Source organism: Drosophila takahashii, chromosome 2L, assembly GCF_030179915.1.
Source record: "Drosophila takahashii strain IR98-3 E-12201 chromosome 2L, DtakHiC1v2, whole genome shotgun sequence".
Classification (NCBI taxonomy): Eukaryota; Metazoa; Arthropoda; class Insecta; order Diptera; family Drosophilidae; genus Drosophila; species Drosophila takahashii.
The window spans coordinates 10,308,420-10,323,380 of NC_091678.1; the positions used below are offsets into that span (position 1 = coordinate 10,308,420).

The window sequence follows — 14,961 nt, forward strand, 5'->3', positions numbered from 1 at the left end:
TATCTCTACCGCCCCCTTTCAGCCCCCAAAACCCCTCCCCCCCCCTTCAAGTGTGCGAGTGCTTTGGTCTTGTGCATGTGTATGTATGGCACGAATGTGTTTCCTTATTGTTGTGTGTACTTGTTTGTTTGCTGCTAGTTGTTATTGTTGCTCTTGCTGTTGCTTTGCTCGCATGAACTTTTTGCTTTGGCTCGGCTCTTTCACGCCTGCTAATCAATGCTGTGCGCCGGGTGGTTTCGCTATATCTATATGTACACAAACAAATCTACAAAAGTGCCAGACATGCGCCACCGCCACCCATTCGACGCCCCTTCCTCTGCCACGCCCACTGCCCGCACATTAGGTCACTCGATGGGCGTGTAAATATGTACAGAACATATTGTTACACATGCCGGGCCGATCGGCTGAATGGCTGAGGAGAGGGTTCGCATATCGATATAGTCCATTCCACAGACCCCAGCCGAAGATATGGCAAATCGCATTCGATACGTATCCGCCAAGTGCGCCCATCCAGCCATTTGTTTATGTATGTGTGTGTGTGGAGATGTAGCGAGCATGTCAATGTCCCGATTTAGAGTCAAATGGTCGGACGCATCAATGGGCCACTCTATTTGGGCTGGACCATATTGTCACTTTATATGCCTAATATGCGTTAGATAATGAAGACTGGAAGCGAAAGTCAAGTGTAACGACTAAGGGATACTGTTTATTTTTAAAATAGATTTTGCTAGGAAAAATATTATATTAAATTGAAGGTACTTTAGTTAGTTTATTAAAATAATAATAAATGTATTAATGATTTAAAATATTGCAATATTACATTTAAATAGTTCTTGATATAATTGAACTACCTCTGCTGACAGGTCTTCAAGTCCCACCCCTGAATCCACCCTAGCGGAATTAAATGTATTTTCAATGTCCATGGTTAGCTTTATTGCCAGTTCGCATTTCAGTTGGGCTTTTCCCTTCCAGATTCCTATGCCTATGTCATGTTTGCACCATTGCCCGTACATACGATTACATCTGCTGCGGCGACCCCTCCTCTGTCAAACGCCTGCCCGCATATATAAATACATGTATTCCGATTTTTTATTTCTTCCTGGCATTAGTTGATATAAATCCCATGTACCGTTACACATGCCGCACTCACACTCGACAAAATGCATATATATTTATATAGTTGCGAGTGGAATAAAAAGAAACGAACAGGCAAAACGGAATATTGCAACTATTTGTATTGTAGTTTTGATGCAATAAAACCCCCGGCCACCGCACCCAGGGGCGTAGCAGGGCCCACTGACAATGGGGGCACTTGTTAGCGATTCATGAGCTGCTGTTCATTGGTAAATAATTTCATAATAATGTTGTTGTTGCGAGCATAACAAAAGATAAGCCGCAAATTGCAACAATTACAGTTGAGTTAATAATATTTTCGTTTTATCGCCGGTTCTTCCGAAAGCCACCGCATATGGTGCATGAATTTCAGTGTATGCGAATGGCCGGGCCTTTTGACACTTAGCAATAAAATAAATTAAACAATAAATTATAAATTTGTACAAAAAATGACTGTTCCACGAACAGGAGCCCAGAAATACTCAGCCAGTGGAAATTCGACAGCGATTTTCTGTTTTTCAGTGAGCTGGCCTGTGTGTGAAAGTTTTTTCTCTCCCCCTTTGTGTATGACCAAGTGCGTATATGTGTGTATATGGCATACGTCTAATGCGCCCGACTGACCAACTGGGGAGTACGGGTCTGGGTTCTGGGTTCTAGAGAGGGGGGTATTACCGGCCGTAAACCCATGTTTCCCACTTCCCACACAGTTGCAGTACCTGGATATGGGTCGTATGGGTATTTTCACATATGTATGTCTCGTCGGGAACGAATAACCCACTTACCTCGCTCAGAAAATTATGTACTGTGCAGCTACCTGACCCAAAGTCAACCCTCCGATTGTCGAAGGTCAGTTTTGTATTGAAACTTAGAGTTCTTGAGGTAAAAAAAAACATTTTAAAATTGTTATTGCACATATTAATCCAGTTCCCAACACAAAAACGAAAGCTAAATGGGAGTTCATAAAGATGGACCCTCATAATTAAACTTTTACATTTTAGAAAAAATGTTATTAGATCTTTTAAGATTATTGCTTGTCGAAGGTCAGTTTTGTTTTGACGCAATTTAAGGTTTATTTTGTTTGCGTCTAATTTTTTCTAATGACTAACTAATAGCACAAATCGGATCATTAGAATAGTATCTATGTATTGAATACTTATGAGGGCTAAAGATTTGTCAATGACGCAGCTCCAAGTTCACTTAGATCAATTAGAACACTGATAAATATAATCTCATACTACATCTTTTAGTGACCTTTGTACCCATGGAATCCATGAAAATGTTCTTTTCTAAAATTCTTGACATTTGGAATCTTGTTTCTATGACAAAACAAAAATCGACCAATTCTCAAGCCTGAGACTGTTGATAACAATTATCGGCATCGCGTTTAGTGGTTTGTTGCCCCAAAGAGCGATAGACCCAGACTTTAGCTCTTATCAGTCAAAGACGAATCCCACCCCAAAGACGTAGCACGTGTCTAGGGGTCAGCCAATGTATTTCAAATGACAGACAAGAACTCTTGACTAATCGTTGCTTGTGGCTCTTGTGATTGCCAAAGCCGGTAACCTATTTATTGCTCCTAAGCACAGTGGTTTAAGTGTTATGAAAATTATGAATTCCTATCATCGGAAATTCTTTAAAAAATATTTTTAGTTTCCGGTTTAAATTTTTGTAGACTCTTAGTATATCCTTGATTAGAATCTTGCCCTGTATATTTCCCATTCTTGAGAACCCCAAGACCCGCAGACTTGGTTAAACCACAGTGCTCGACTGGGATCTCCGGCTTTTCTGCCTGCTATACACATATGTCACGGCTTATCAGCATCTGGTGGCGATGGCATAAATACCCGTGGTCAGAACCCGACCGAGTTCATTCGTCGCGATCACCTTCAGCATGAACGACCTAAAGCCAGCCACGAGCTATACGAGTACCTCACTTCACGAGGCCGTCAAACTGCGCCTGGACGAGCCGGGATCCTTTTCCCAGACAGTCCTGCCCCAGACAATTCCCCAGTTCTTTAAAGATGCATGCGAGAAGCATCCGGATCTGCCCGCCTTGGTTTGGGAAACCCCAGGATCTGGGGTAGATGGTTGGACCACTCTGACCTATGGCGAGTACCAGGAGAGAGCGGAGCAGGCGGCCCTGATGCTGCTGAGCGTTGGAGTCGAGGAGCGCAGTTCGGTGGGCATCCTGGCCTTCAATTGCCCTGAATGGTTCTTCGCGGAGTTCGGCACTCTGAAAGCCGGAGCCGTTGTGGCAGGCATTTATCCGAGCAACTCGGCGGAGGCCGTTTATCACGTCCTGGCCACGGGAGAGGCCTCCGTTTGCCTGGTGGACGATGCCCAGCAGATGGCCAAGTTGAGGGCGATCAAGGAGCGTCTGCCTCGCTTGAAAGCGGTGATCCAGCTGCACGGACCCTTTGAGGCCTTCGTCGACCAGGAGCCGGGATTCTTCAGCTGGCAGAAGCTGCAGGAGCGAACGTTCTGCAGCGAACTCAAGGAGGAGCTGGCGGCCCGGGAGAGCAGGATCCGTGCGAACGAGTGCGCCATGCTGATCTTCACCTCGGGAACCGTCGGCCTGCCCAAGGCAGTGATGCTGTCCCACGACAACATCGTTTTCGACACAAAGTCAGCGGCAGCTGGACTTCAGGATGTGCAGATCGGCAAGGAGAGCTTCGTGAGCTATCTGCCGTTGAGTCATGTGGCTGCCCAGATTTTCGACGTATTTCTGGGCTTAGCGCATGCCGGATGTGTTACCTTTGCCGACAAGGACGCCCTCAAGGGAACGCTGATCAAGACCTTCCGGAAGGCGAGACCAACGAAAATGTTTGGGGTTCCACGCGTCTTCGAGAAACTTCAGGAGCGCCTGGTGGCCGCGGAGGCCAAGGCGAGACCCTATTCCAGATTACTCCTGGCAAGGGCCAGAGCTGCTGTGGCTGAACACCAGATAACGCTGATGGCGGGGTGAGTTGAGATAGTTCCAAATATTTTTCATCAAAAAGATTTTAGGGTGGAGTAGATAAGAATTTGTTACAACAGTATTTGGAAGATGGGAAAAAGATTATTCACTTAGTTTTTCCATTAATAGATTTATTTCCCTGTTTTAAATAGATAGAATCAGTTAACAAACTAGAAAATCCACCACTTTAGAAACATTAATTTATTTATTTATTTGTTTTAAAATCCGGATGATGTAAGACTTTCTTTTTGATTAACATCGGTCACTTTGTGTTAATAATAAAAATTACTTAAGAACTAGAGGTACAACTTCATTTAAAGAAACTATAATTATTTTGAAATTTAGAAACCTGAGTCCTAAATTAAAGAAAATAAATTATTATTATTGCTATTTTTCAAAATAATTATTTTTTTATTTTTAAATTACAATTTCTTTTATTTTTTCAGAAAATCTCCGTCCATTTATGGCAGTACCAAATACTGGCTGGCCTCTCGCATCATAAAGCCCATCCGTGAGATGATAGGACTGGACAACTGCCGAGTTTTTCTGACCGGCGGAGCTCCCACCTCGGATGAGATGAAGCAGTTCTTCCTGGGCCTGGACATTCCACTGGGCGAATGCTACGGGATGTCGGAAAGCGGTGGGGCCATCACCCTGAATGTCCAGATCAGTAATCTGTACAGTGCGGGTCAGGCGTGCGAGGGCCTCATTCTGAAGATCCAGGAGCCCGACTGCAATGGTCAGGGCGAGATCCTGATGCGGGGTCGTAGCATTTTCATGGGCTACTTGGGACTGCCCGAGAAGACCGAGGAGGCGATCAAGGAAGATGGGTGGCTGCATTCCGGCGACTTGGGCTACATCGATGCCAAGGGAAATCTGGTGATCTCCGGGCGGCTCAAGGAGCTGATCATCACCGCGGGTGGAGAGAATATTCCGCCCGTGCACATCGAGGAGCTGATCAAGAAGGAGCTGCCCTGCGTGAGCAATGTACTGCTAATCGGCGATCATCGCAAGTATCTCACTGTGCTGCTGTCCCTGAAGACCAAGTCCGATGGCAAGACGGGAATTCCCCTGGATTCGCTGCGCGAGGAGACGATCGAGTGGCTGCGTGACTTGGATATGCATGAGACCCGTCTTTCAGAACTACTGGGCATTCCCGCCGATCTGCAGCTCCCCAACGATACAGCCGCTCTGGCGGCTGCCCTTGAGATCACCGCCGATCCCAAGCTCCTGGAAGCCATCGAGGAGGGCATCAAGCGAGCCAACAAGCACGCCATCTCGAATGCCCAGAAGGTCCAGAAGTTTGCCCTCATCCCCCACGAATTCTCCCTGGCCACCGGGGAACTCGGTCCCACGCTGAAAATAAGGCGAAATATTGTGCACGCCAAATATGCCCAAGTCATTGAGCGACTGTACAAGTAAATGTAATCATCTGAAGGGATTTCTTAGACTAAGTTTAGATTTTATTACTCAAAGTGTACATTGTAATCATTATTGACACACACAATTCTCTTATATGTTAAGACACTCGGAACTCAATATATTTGTTATTAAACCGATGCATTATTTTTATTTTCTTAAAGCGATTACGATCTCTCGGGATCGCTTTTGACGGGCTGCCACTGAACTTTGCTGACGTACTGAAATAAACAAGGGGTTATTGATAACAGAGAAAGTCAAGCCAATCAATTTAAAGTTAATTAATAGCTAATTAATAGTTTTGTAAAGGTGGTAGTTGAAAATTTCGTTGTTTAATGTATTAAACATTTTAAAGTTCTTAACAAACCACATTATTAAGCTCCTTATTCCCGAGTTTACGTTTCTCATTGCGATCCACGAATCTGCGCAACCATCGGAGTCCTGCAAAGGCCATTGCAATGGCCACCAGCATCCAGATGATCACTGATCGCGAATCAAATCGATCTGTGGGTATCTTGGGCCAGGTGAGAGGAGGTGGCGAGGGATTGGTCTCATCATAAGGTAGCTAATGGAAAAAAATTCTCAAAAGGGATGTGACAACTTATATAAGTTTTCACTTACTCCACAACTGCAATTGTCCGACTTTTCTTGGGGAACCTTACTCACATCCAGTAATATAATAGACCGATTACTTCCGCCCTCTGTGCAGTCCACGCCCTCAATATTAGTAGTATTTTCACTCCAGTCATTAATAACCGTCCAGGGACGTGCGAAGTTCACAGAAGACGGCAGTTTACGCACCAAATTGGCGACCAACCATTCGCAGTTCCACTTGTTGTCCGCCAAATTGAGGTAACGAAAATGAAGAAGACTACTGAGATTGACCGACCTCAGACGATTTGAGCTAAGATCCACATAGAGAGAAAGACGGTTGACGGACGGAGAAAGTCTGTGCAAGAAATCAGCATCCGCAAGTGCATTTCCGGCCAGTTTAATATATCTCAAATGATTTTGATAGAGCAACATCTGAGGGGATAACTGTCCTATTTGGTTGTTAGTCAGGATAATCTCCTTCAGCTGGGTGTTGGCTTGGAATAATTTATCGGGCAATGTGACGAGTTGATTGAAGCTCACATCAATTTGAAGAAGAGCAACAAGAGTCTCCAGACTTTCGGTATCAATTGATTCCACATTGTTGTGACTTATGTTTAGACGCTGTTTTGGAGTAATCAGGAAAAGTCATTTAAATATTTAATATTTTAATATTTACTCACCTCCAATGAGTCCAATCCCGATAAAGCCTCCCTATTAAGCTGGCTTAGGTTATTGTAACTCAAGTCCAGATCCTGGAGCTCAAAGCTTTTGGAGAATCCCTGTGGCTCAAGTTTTGGCACCAGATTATTAGATAGATTCAAGTGAACCAGTCGGGCCAGTCCGAGTTGGCTGAGAAACTGAAGACTGGCCAGAAGATTTTGATCGAGTCGCAGGCTTCGCAGATGGGTATTGCTCTCGAAGGCCTTCATCTCAATGCTTTCGATAAGATTGTGCTGAAGTGTCAGACTGGAGAGGCGATGGAGGCCGCGAAAGAAGTGATTATCTAGTTGCTGCAGTTGATTTTCATTTAGGTGCAAGTGCTTTAAGTGCGATAATCCATTGAAGGAATCCTCCTCGATTTGGCTGATCTTGTTGTTCTGCAGGTCGAGTGTTTGCACCTGGGGATATAGCTCAAAACTCTTGGCCCGTAACTTGCCTAATCTATTATGACTCAAATCCAGGTAGGTGAGTGCTCCCAAGGGCTCACTGGCCCAGGATCTCAGTGAGCTCAGATTGTTGTGACCGAGTGAGAGATACTGTAGTTTGCTCAGGCCATTAAGCGAGAAGTCATCCAAATCACTAAGTCCACTGTATTGCAGCTCCAGATTGAGCAGATGATCGAAACGCACAAAGAAGGCATTTTCCAGATGCGGCAGGCTGCAGTTGCTCAAAGTGAGTGACGTCAAGAACTCCGTGTCCCGTATCAAGGTCACCTCGGTTTTATTGCAGTTGCTCAACTGCAGGCAACTTATCCCGCGGTTGAAGGCAAAAATCAGCAGCAGGACAACAGCAAATGGAAGTGGGTACATCGCGTGGCACAATTCGCCGCAGACTAACCGAATGGATCTTGGTTTCTGTAACTAAAGCCCTTATCTTATTGCAGCAGCTCGCGGAGCCAGCCGACAAGCCGTCAAGATAGGTAATCAGTTGATCAACTAGCCGCCGTTTGCAAAGGGAAAATATTTGCCCACCTTTCAGTCGACGGTGGAAAAAGCTCGGCTACTGTTTCGAGAACTCGCAAAATGCATAGGCTAGATAATCGCCTTTATAGGTTAGGGCCATACATTTTTTGATTTCTATCTTTGGAGATCTAAGCTAATCTGTATCTATTTGCTTTGTTATTAATATTTTGTGGAACACATTAATACATTTCTATAAAATAATTATTATTTAATATTTGTATTTAAAATATGTAAATTATTTTAAAAGCTTCAAACGGAAATGGTAATCGCTCTAATGAAATGTTTACCATACTTTTATATTAACAAGTATTTGCGTTTTAAAAACGTCAAAAAAGTGATTTATTTATTTAAAAAATAACGAATAATGTGTAAATGGACAATTGAATGCAAGCGCATCAGGAATGGAACATTTTATAAAGCGCTTTTGTGCAAACACATATGCATATTTCAATTAAAATGTACAACTGCACTATGGGAATCTCTTCTCTCTCTCCTTTTAAATCTGTGGGTCGATTTTGGTTTGCTTTATTTGTCTTTCACCTGCATTTCAACATTTACTTTATCCTATTTGCTGATTTTGACGGCATTAGGAAATTGTGTATGAATGCCCATGAGGAAGTGAAATGGGCTGTCCCTGAGAAGGGGTTAACCGCAGCAGAAAAGCCACAACAAGCTCTGCAGCGAACAGAGATGTTCAGCTGCAGATATTGAACGAAACTGGAACCCCCCGAATAAAACGATTATGACTATACAAACTCGCCTGTTGCCACATTGTTGCGATGTTTATTAATGCAAGCGTTGAGTCCGAGCCAAAATTGTTGCAGTCCTTGTTGTTTTAGTTGGCGTACAAATTTAAATTGAATGGAATGGTCATGGGCGGCGAATGAAAAAGGCTTAGCAACTGAGCCAGAGTGCAATCCTGAAACAGTCTCAATGCCATCACAATATAATTGGAGTGCGGTTGACCTGGTAAACAAAGAGGGCGGAGCAACCGGGCAGTAAATTTAGATATATTGATTCGGTTCAGGTAAAAAAATACAATAATGACAAGCGAAGCTGAATCTTAAAGGATAGTCAGCAATATTAGGTATAAACAAACGTTAATAAGCAAATAGATAATTCACTTAATGATTTGCATAGCCTTCTTTCAGGCGTCCAATAAAATCATTCCCATAAATTGCGTATTCGCCTAGTGGCTCATAAAAAACATATGTTTTTTGCGCAACTTGCTCCCTATTTTTCTTAAACGTTTTTCTTTCTTTAACCCAACCAATTGAATTCGATTTGCCTGCCTAAATGCGGTTTTAAATTTTACTACCACAACTACCGGTTCGAGTGGCGGACGAACTTTGACTTCAGTGTCCCCGCAGATATAAACTTGCGCTAAAATGACAAATTTAATATGTACTCCTTGTCTGCCGCTTGTTTGTTTGCCTTCTCGGCGCTTTAGCTGCATTTTCCTTTTTGGCCAATGCAATCTAAAAAGAAGAAGAAATTGCGGAGACTTGGCCAAATGCCAGCTGGAGCACGCAGAAGGCAGAAGACAGAGGGGAGGACGGCCAACACATTTGCCAGAAGGCACTGCAGATGGTCGGGAGTTCAGGAAAAGTGGCGGGAAGGTCGGGGAACTGCACACTTACCGAACTGTTTTTATTTGCCAGCAAGTCTGGGATTCCCAGCTCCATTGCAGAGACTCTCCATTTTAGAGTGTGTATATGTATGGGTATTAAAATATTTTCCTACATATTTCAGCTGCCAAAATTATTTCAATTTAGTTCCGCAAAATAAATTTGCTTCCATTTTTGCTCTGCTCTTGACTCTCTCTGTGATTTCTTTCCTAAATATGCATGCGATGAACATGAAAGTGCCATATTATTTACTTACACAAATGATATTTATGACAAATTAAGTCTTTGGCAGGGACTTAAGTCACTTTCGTGGCGGAGTACAATTAAATATGTTGGATTTGTAATCCACTTTTTGAAGTGGAATGCACTTTGACTTTTAAATATTTTATACAAATAACCCTCAAAGTTTTCATGTTTAAAATTTACGTCGTTGAGAATTATTAATTAAGTGCAATTCTTTACTAATTGCCTGAAACAAATATTTATTCCTTAAATTAATATAAATACTGAATACTTGTTGAGTATAAAGTAAAATAATGATTAAAGCTGGCTTCCTGCTTCTTTTTTCAAAGCCATTGTTTAATTTTTAATTGGTTTGCCTAACCGCTGAACCCACTGTACATTAATTTTCCCTGAAATCAGACGATTCCAAGCCCCTCGACTCGTTTTTCTTTTCTATAAATATTTCAATAAGCGCATTGTCCTTTTTATACGTTTACGGGCTTTTCTTTGCCAAACTCCCACACAGGACTCATCCGGAATGCATGTCCCTAACCGAACTCCAACTTCCTCTGTGTTACCAACTCATTGTAATTGCAATTCTGAAGGTTGGAAGGTTGAAAGTCCACAAAACGGGCAGCACAAAACGGGCAGCCTTTTCACGTTTAATGGAATTTCTGGCGTATTTACTGAGACAACAAATGCAATAGAACACAATGCAATTTTAAAGCAATTAAAAAAAAAAACGTGTCCTTCAAAAAAATATTAAATGAACATTTAAGGGAAATATTATTAAGAATATCTTGTACCACCAAATTAGTTTAAATATATTTAAGTCAATTCCAAAATACTTTTCTAGCACGTATTGTTTTATTCTGTTGGACTCCTTTTTCTTGCTCAGTAAAAAATAGCCAGTCAAAAAGCACAAAGAGAGTTCTAAAGTTTTCATTACCGGAAACACAAGACTGCATTTAGTTTGTGTTTCCCTTCTGGGTTTGCAGTCACAACAATTTCTGCCAGCAGCGTGCATGTGCCACTGTTTATTTATTTGGTGTGCAGTTAAAATTTTGGCATGCCAACAATGAACGAAGAACGGTCCCAAAGCCGAACCCAAACCCGGACACGTATGCGGATACGGATAAGGACAGGGACACGGACCTGAAATCGCTCCAAAACTGACTGACTTTCAAGCCATGCACACTCACATTCACTTGCATTTTTTCCAACTGGCCAGTGGTGCTTTCCTGCTTTTCTGCTTTTCCGGCCCCATGCATTTTCGTATTTAATTTCATTTCAGCTCCCCCGAACCGAGTCCCAGTTCCTATTCCAATCCCGGTTCCAGGCCTCTAAAAACATTCCATTTGTGGTCGCCCGACCAGACCGTGCTTCAATTTGTTTTTGTTCCACGACTCACTGTTTTTGTTTGCCACGCTGCACAACTCTCGTAATTTCAGTGCATTTTTTAGTGGGCGAAAAAGTGGGAGAAAAATCCGGGGGGCGTAGGCGGTGTTGTTTTAATTGCTGCTGACAACGAAACTTTCAACAAATCAGAGCCACGCCCGTCCAACTGGGCAGCAACTGCTGAAAAAGGATTTGCAAAATGTGTGATGGCAAACTGATTGAATAATCGACGTAATTTTCTGGGGATTTGCGGTGGTAGTCGGACATAAACCAAAATAAAATGAATATGAATTGAGTGGAAAGTTTAGCATGCAAATTTTAATTCGGAATTCAGTATTCAGTTCACTAATTCAGTTCAGAAATGGGAATAACTTCACCTGGTTGTTGTCTGGATAATAAAATAATTATCATTTGAAATGCAGATAAAATTATTTCATAATTGTTTTTTAGAAACAAATTTAAAAAGTAATTTTGGTTAATACAATTTTTATACAAAATATAAATTTTTAGCATTTTTTTTTAGCATACAGCCATTCTTTTAGAATCATTTGAAATAAGTATAGTTCTTAAAAAATTGAATCCCAATTATTGACAAAAAAAAATGGTTGGTATTATATTATTAAATATATTTTTATAAAATCCCTTCTTCCAATGCTAGGGGAATTATATTTCTTTCCTTTAGCTAATATTAAGTCCTTAAGTGCCAGACATTTTGGAGTGTGAGCTGCCACTGCAGAGCGATGGCGATGCAAATTTGTTGACAGTCGTGTGCAAAAGGCGAATTGAGTGATATCTCAGCTTACTCGGTGGCAACAGCCGTAATAAAGCCGCCCTTCCGCCCACTCCACCCTTCCACTTTCTCGCATCAAAATGGCTGACTGCACACACATTTCCGGCAGAGAACGCCGTGTTGCATGCCAATAAATCATAACGCTCCGGCTGCAGACTGCATACATATATATATCTATATAAAAATATATATATCGGAGTGTATATATTGCGAAAAGTGCGGGCGCAAGCAATGGCCATTGGAGAGAAGAAGGGCTTCCAGAGCGGTAATGGTGCAATCGGCCATGTTATTATTGTTGCTGCTCTTATTATTATTGTTCGCCATCGGCACGATTGAGTTCGTTTCGTTTGGCCCTTACGTTGTTGCCGGATAACTGGCTGCTCGCCGTTGGATGTGGATGTGGATGGCTGCAAAAGTTGACTTGTCATAAAAATTGAAATTGTTATCAACTCGTTCGTGCGTCCGACATTCAAGGATTATTGCATTAAAGCAACCAGAACGAAGCAGGCGGAGTACAAACAGTGCAGAGTACCGAGAGCCGAATGGCCGAATGACCGAACAATGAAAATATCGCTTTCAGAACTGCAGTATTAAGTACCCTAAACGAGGGATTGGCCATTAAGCGACTTTGAAATTTAATATCTTTGAACTGAGATGTAGAATAAAATTATTAATAGCACTCAGGTTAAGTGGAATGTTTTTCACTCCAATAACAAACTTAAAACCATGATTATGTTTAATATTTGTATAAATTATATGAATATTAATATGCATAATTATTTTTGAATTTATTGTATGAAAATAATATTTATTAAGGGGCATAAATCATTTTGCAAATTGATGCAACCCATTGAGATGGTTTAATATGAGAATGAGAGTGCCACTGAAGAGCTTAATGGAAAATTCGCGTTCAGGTGCCGCGCCGCGAAAGTAGTTGCAGTTGGTTAAACTTCCGGCTGCTTCGAACGGATTAAAAATCCGATAAGGCTTTGTCCTTGGTGCACTTCCATTTCAGCTTTCTCCTTGGCTGATAAGCCGATATCAATATCGCTCACTGAATCGCGATGGCAACTGCATTGCCAATCGAAGTGCCAATAAATTTCCCCCCTTTCGCATGTCATTTATCATGTTTGACTCGGTTGGAAATGAATAATGTGCAGCGAGCAGCGATATGAAATGCCAAATGAGCGTCGAGCATCAAGTGCCAATGCAATTATGGCAGTCCTTCTTATTAATGTCTTCAGTAAAAGGTTTACGGTAAACGAACGTTGAAAAAAACAGAATTTATTATTAAAATATTTAATAAAATATAGTGTGTTTCTCGAGATATTTTTCTTTCTTTAATTTACTCCAGGCGTCGAGCTAGCAAGTTAAATTCGCCAATTATTGGCTAAACTATTTTTAAGTGTCGATGTCCTCGACACACTTTTCGGATTTCGGTTAAGAACCGAGAGCCGAAAAGTGAGAGAGAAATTCTCGCCCGGCGACAATTCATTTGACAGTCACGAAATCAATTGGAAAAGTGAATAAGCAGAAAGTGAGAAACGAAATCAAGCTGCATAAATTATCGAAAAATCAGATCAGCAAATTGAAACAATTGAGTGTCACGGCGAATTCCCAGGAACTGTCAATTTGGCCCAAGCCTCAAATGGAGTTCCTGTGCGGCCTTGTGTAAGTGCTTTTCGAATGAAATTGCCGTCCTTTGCGCTTTTCCGCCTTTCTATTTTTTTTTTTTGTATTTTTGGCACTTTCCTTTCGCTACAAATGCAGCCCGGTTTCACTGGTTCACTGCTGCACTCGGCTGAAAATGGTGTCTTGCAAATGGCTCGTGAAATCAGCCAGATGCCGTACTTTTAAAATAAAAAGCCTTGCTTTTCTCACGCCGAGGTTTCCATGGTCTCCGCTCTAAATTGCAGTTTATTTGCGGTTTGTTGATTTTAGTGCAGAACTTTGTTTACAATTCTGCTTAAATTTCATTACACGATCCGAAAAACCGAGAGAGAGAGGAACTGGGCCAAGGGGAAAGAGATTTGCGGGCGTGTGGCCGAGTTGGATTGAGAATGAATGCCAAAACCTTGATATGAATTAATATTTGAGCAGGGCTGCCAAGTGGAGCGGACATCTAAAGGGATTCGACCGAGGCAAATGGACATTGGTTTGCATGGAATGGACATCGGTTAAATGGGTCAACTCGGGGCGATTGCGATTGATTGGCGCGCGCATTGGTTTCGGCAAACATTAAATGCGGAAAATGCATTAAAGGAACTTTTCCCAGTTTAAAGAGATAACTAACCGCCTCGTCGTTAGTTTGACATCTTGCTCATCCTGCGGAATCACTTGCAAATATCCAGACAATCATTCAGCCGAGGCAAAGGTTAAGACAACCGAAAGGCGGCAAACAATAAAGTGGGGGAAAGCCCAAAACGCCAGCGAAAACACGAAGCATGAAAAATCAAAACAAATAAGCCAACAGGCAGGCAAACAAAGTGCCAAGCAAATTAAATAAAATCCGCACAAACAAAGCAATGTTGGCCGGGCCAAAAAGGGGAAGGGGAGCCAGGGATACAAGGATACGGGGATGCAGGGACCCAAGGATACACATGCACAGAGATACAAGGATACTGGATACTGGAGCAGGCCACTTAGATGGCGGTTGACACAGCCGCAAGAAGCGGGCGAGTGTGTGTGTCTGTTTTTGTTTGTGATAAAAATGAAGCAATTGAAAGAGCCCGAGCCCGCGACAAATGCCAACAACAATGCCTGAAAGCCACCGCCGACAGAGAACTGAGCCGGAATGAGTCGGGGATAGAGAGAGAAAATTAATTAGCTCCAACTCTCTAGTTAGCATTTTCCATTCAATTATGGTGTGGAAACTAATCGGAAATAATCAGGTTCATTTAGCTCTTGGTACTTTCTGTCTTACAGCAATTGGCTTAAGTATTTGTGGAGGTAAATAAAACCATTTTTTACAAACATATAAAATTTTAAAGACCCCTTTATTAAATTTAATCTTTATACCCTTGCAGAGGGTATTATGATTTCAGTCAGAAGTTTGCAACGCAGTGAAGGAGACGTTTCCGACCCCATAAAGTATATATATTCTTGATCAGCATCACAAGACGAGTCGATCTAGCCATGTCCGTCTGTCCGTCTGTCCGT

The 14,961-nt window shown here is 42.1% G+C and overlaps 2 protein-coding genes across 2 annotated transcripts; one reads left to right on the forward strand and one right to left on the reverse strand.

The window, feature by feature from the left end:
• The first annotated feature begins 2,988 nt into the window (after positions 1-2,988).
• On the forward strand, positions 2,989-5,628 carry hll (heimdall). Its single transcript, XM_017147313.2, has 2 exons — positions 2,989-4,074; positions 4,516-5,628. The coding sequence occupies exons 1-2, from the start codon at positions 3,005-3,007 to the stop codon at positions 5,489-5,491; spliced, it is 2,046 nt and encodes a 681-aa protein (XP_017002802.2). The 5' UTR covers positions 2,989-3,004; the 3' UTR covers positions 5,492-5,628.
• Positions 5,511-7,623, reverse strand: LOC108061225 (insulin-like growth factor-binding protein complex acid labile subunit). Its single transcript, XM_017147315.3, has 4 exons — positions 6,763-7,623; positions 6,110-6,703; positions 5,856-6,053; positions 5,511-5,709 (listed from the first exon to the last, which is right to left on the reverse strand). Exons 1-4 carry the CDS (start codon positions 7,609-7,611, stop codon positions 5,656-5,658), a joined length of 1,695 nt encoding a protein of 564 aa, XP_017002804.2. The 5' UTR covers positions 7,612-7,623; the 3' UTR covers positions 5,511-5,655.
• Between the last annotated feature and the right edge of the window lie 7,338 nt (positions 7,624-14,961).

What these genes read in the sequence shown, in the direction of transcription:
- LOC108061225 (XM_017147315.3), bottom strand. Translation starts at nt 7,611, where the DNA reads ATGTACCCACTTCCATTTGCTGTTGTCCTGCTGCTGATTTTTGCCTTC. An exon ending in CGGGATTGGACTCATTGGAG is followed by an intron (nt 6,704 to 6,762) that starts GTGAGTAAATAT and finishes ACTCCAAAACAG; the next exon opens with CGTCTAAACATAAGTCACAA. An exon ending in ATAAGGAGCTTAATAATGTG is followed by an intron (nt 5,710 to 5,855) that starts GTTTGTTAAGAA and finishes TGTTTATTTCAG; the next exon opens with TACGTCAGCAAAGTTCAGTG.
- hll (XM_017147313.2), top strand. Translation starts at nt 3,005, where the DNA reads ATGAACGACCTAAAGCCAGCCACGAGCTATACGAGTACCTCACTTCAC. An exon ending in CAGATAACGCTGATGGCGGG is followed by an intron (nt 4,075 to 4,515) that starts GTGAGTTGAGAT and finishes TTATTTTTTCAG; the next exon opens with AAAATCTCCGTCCATTTATG.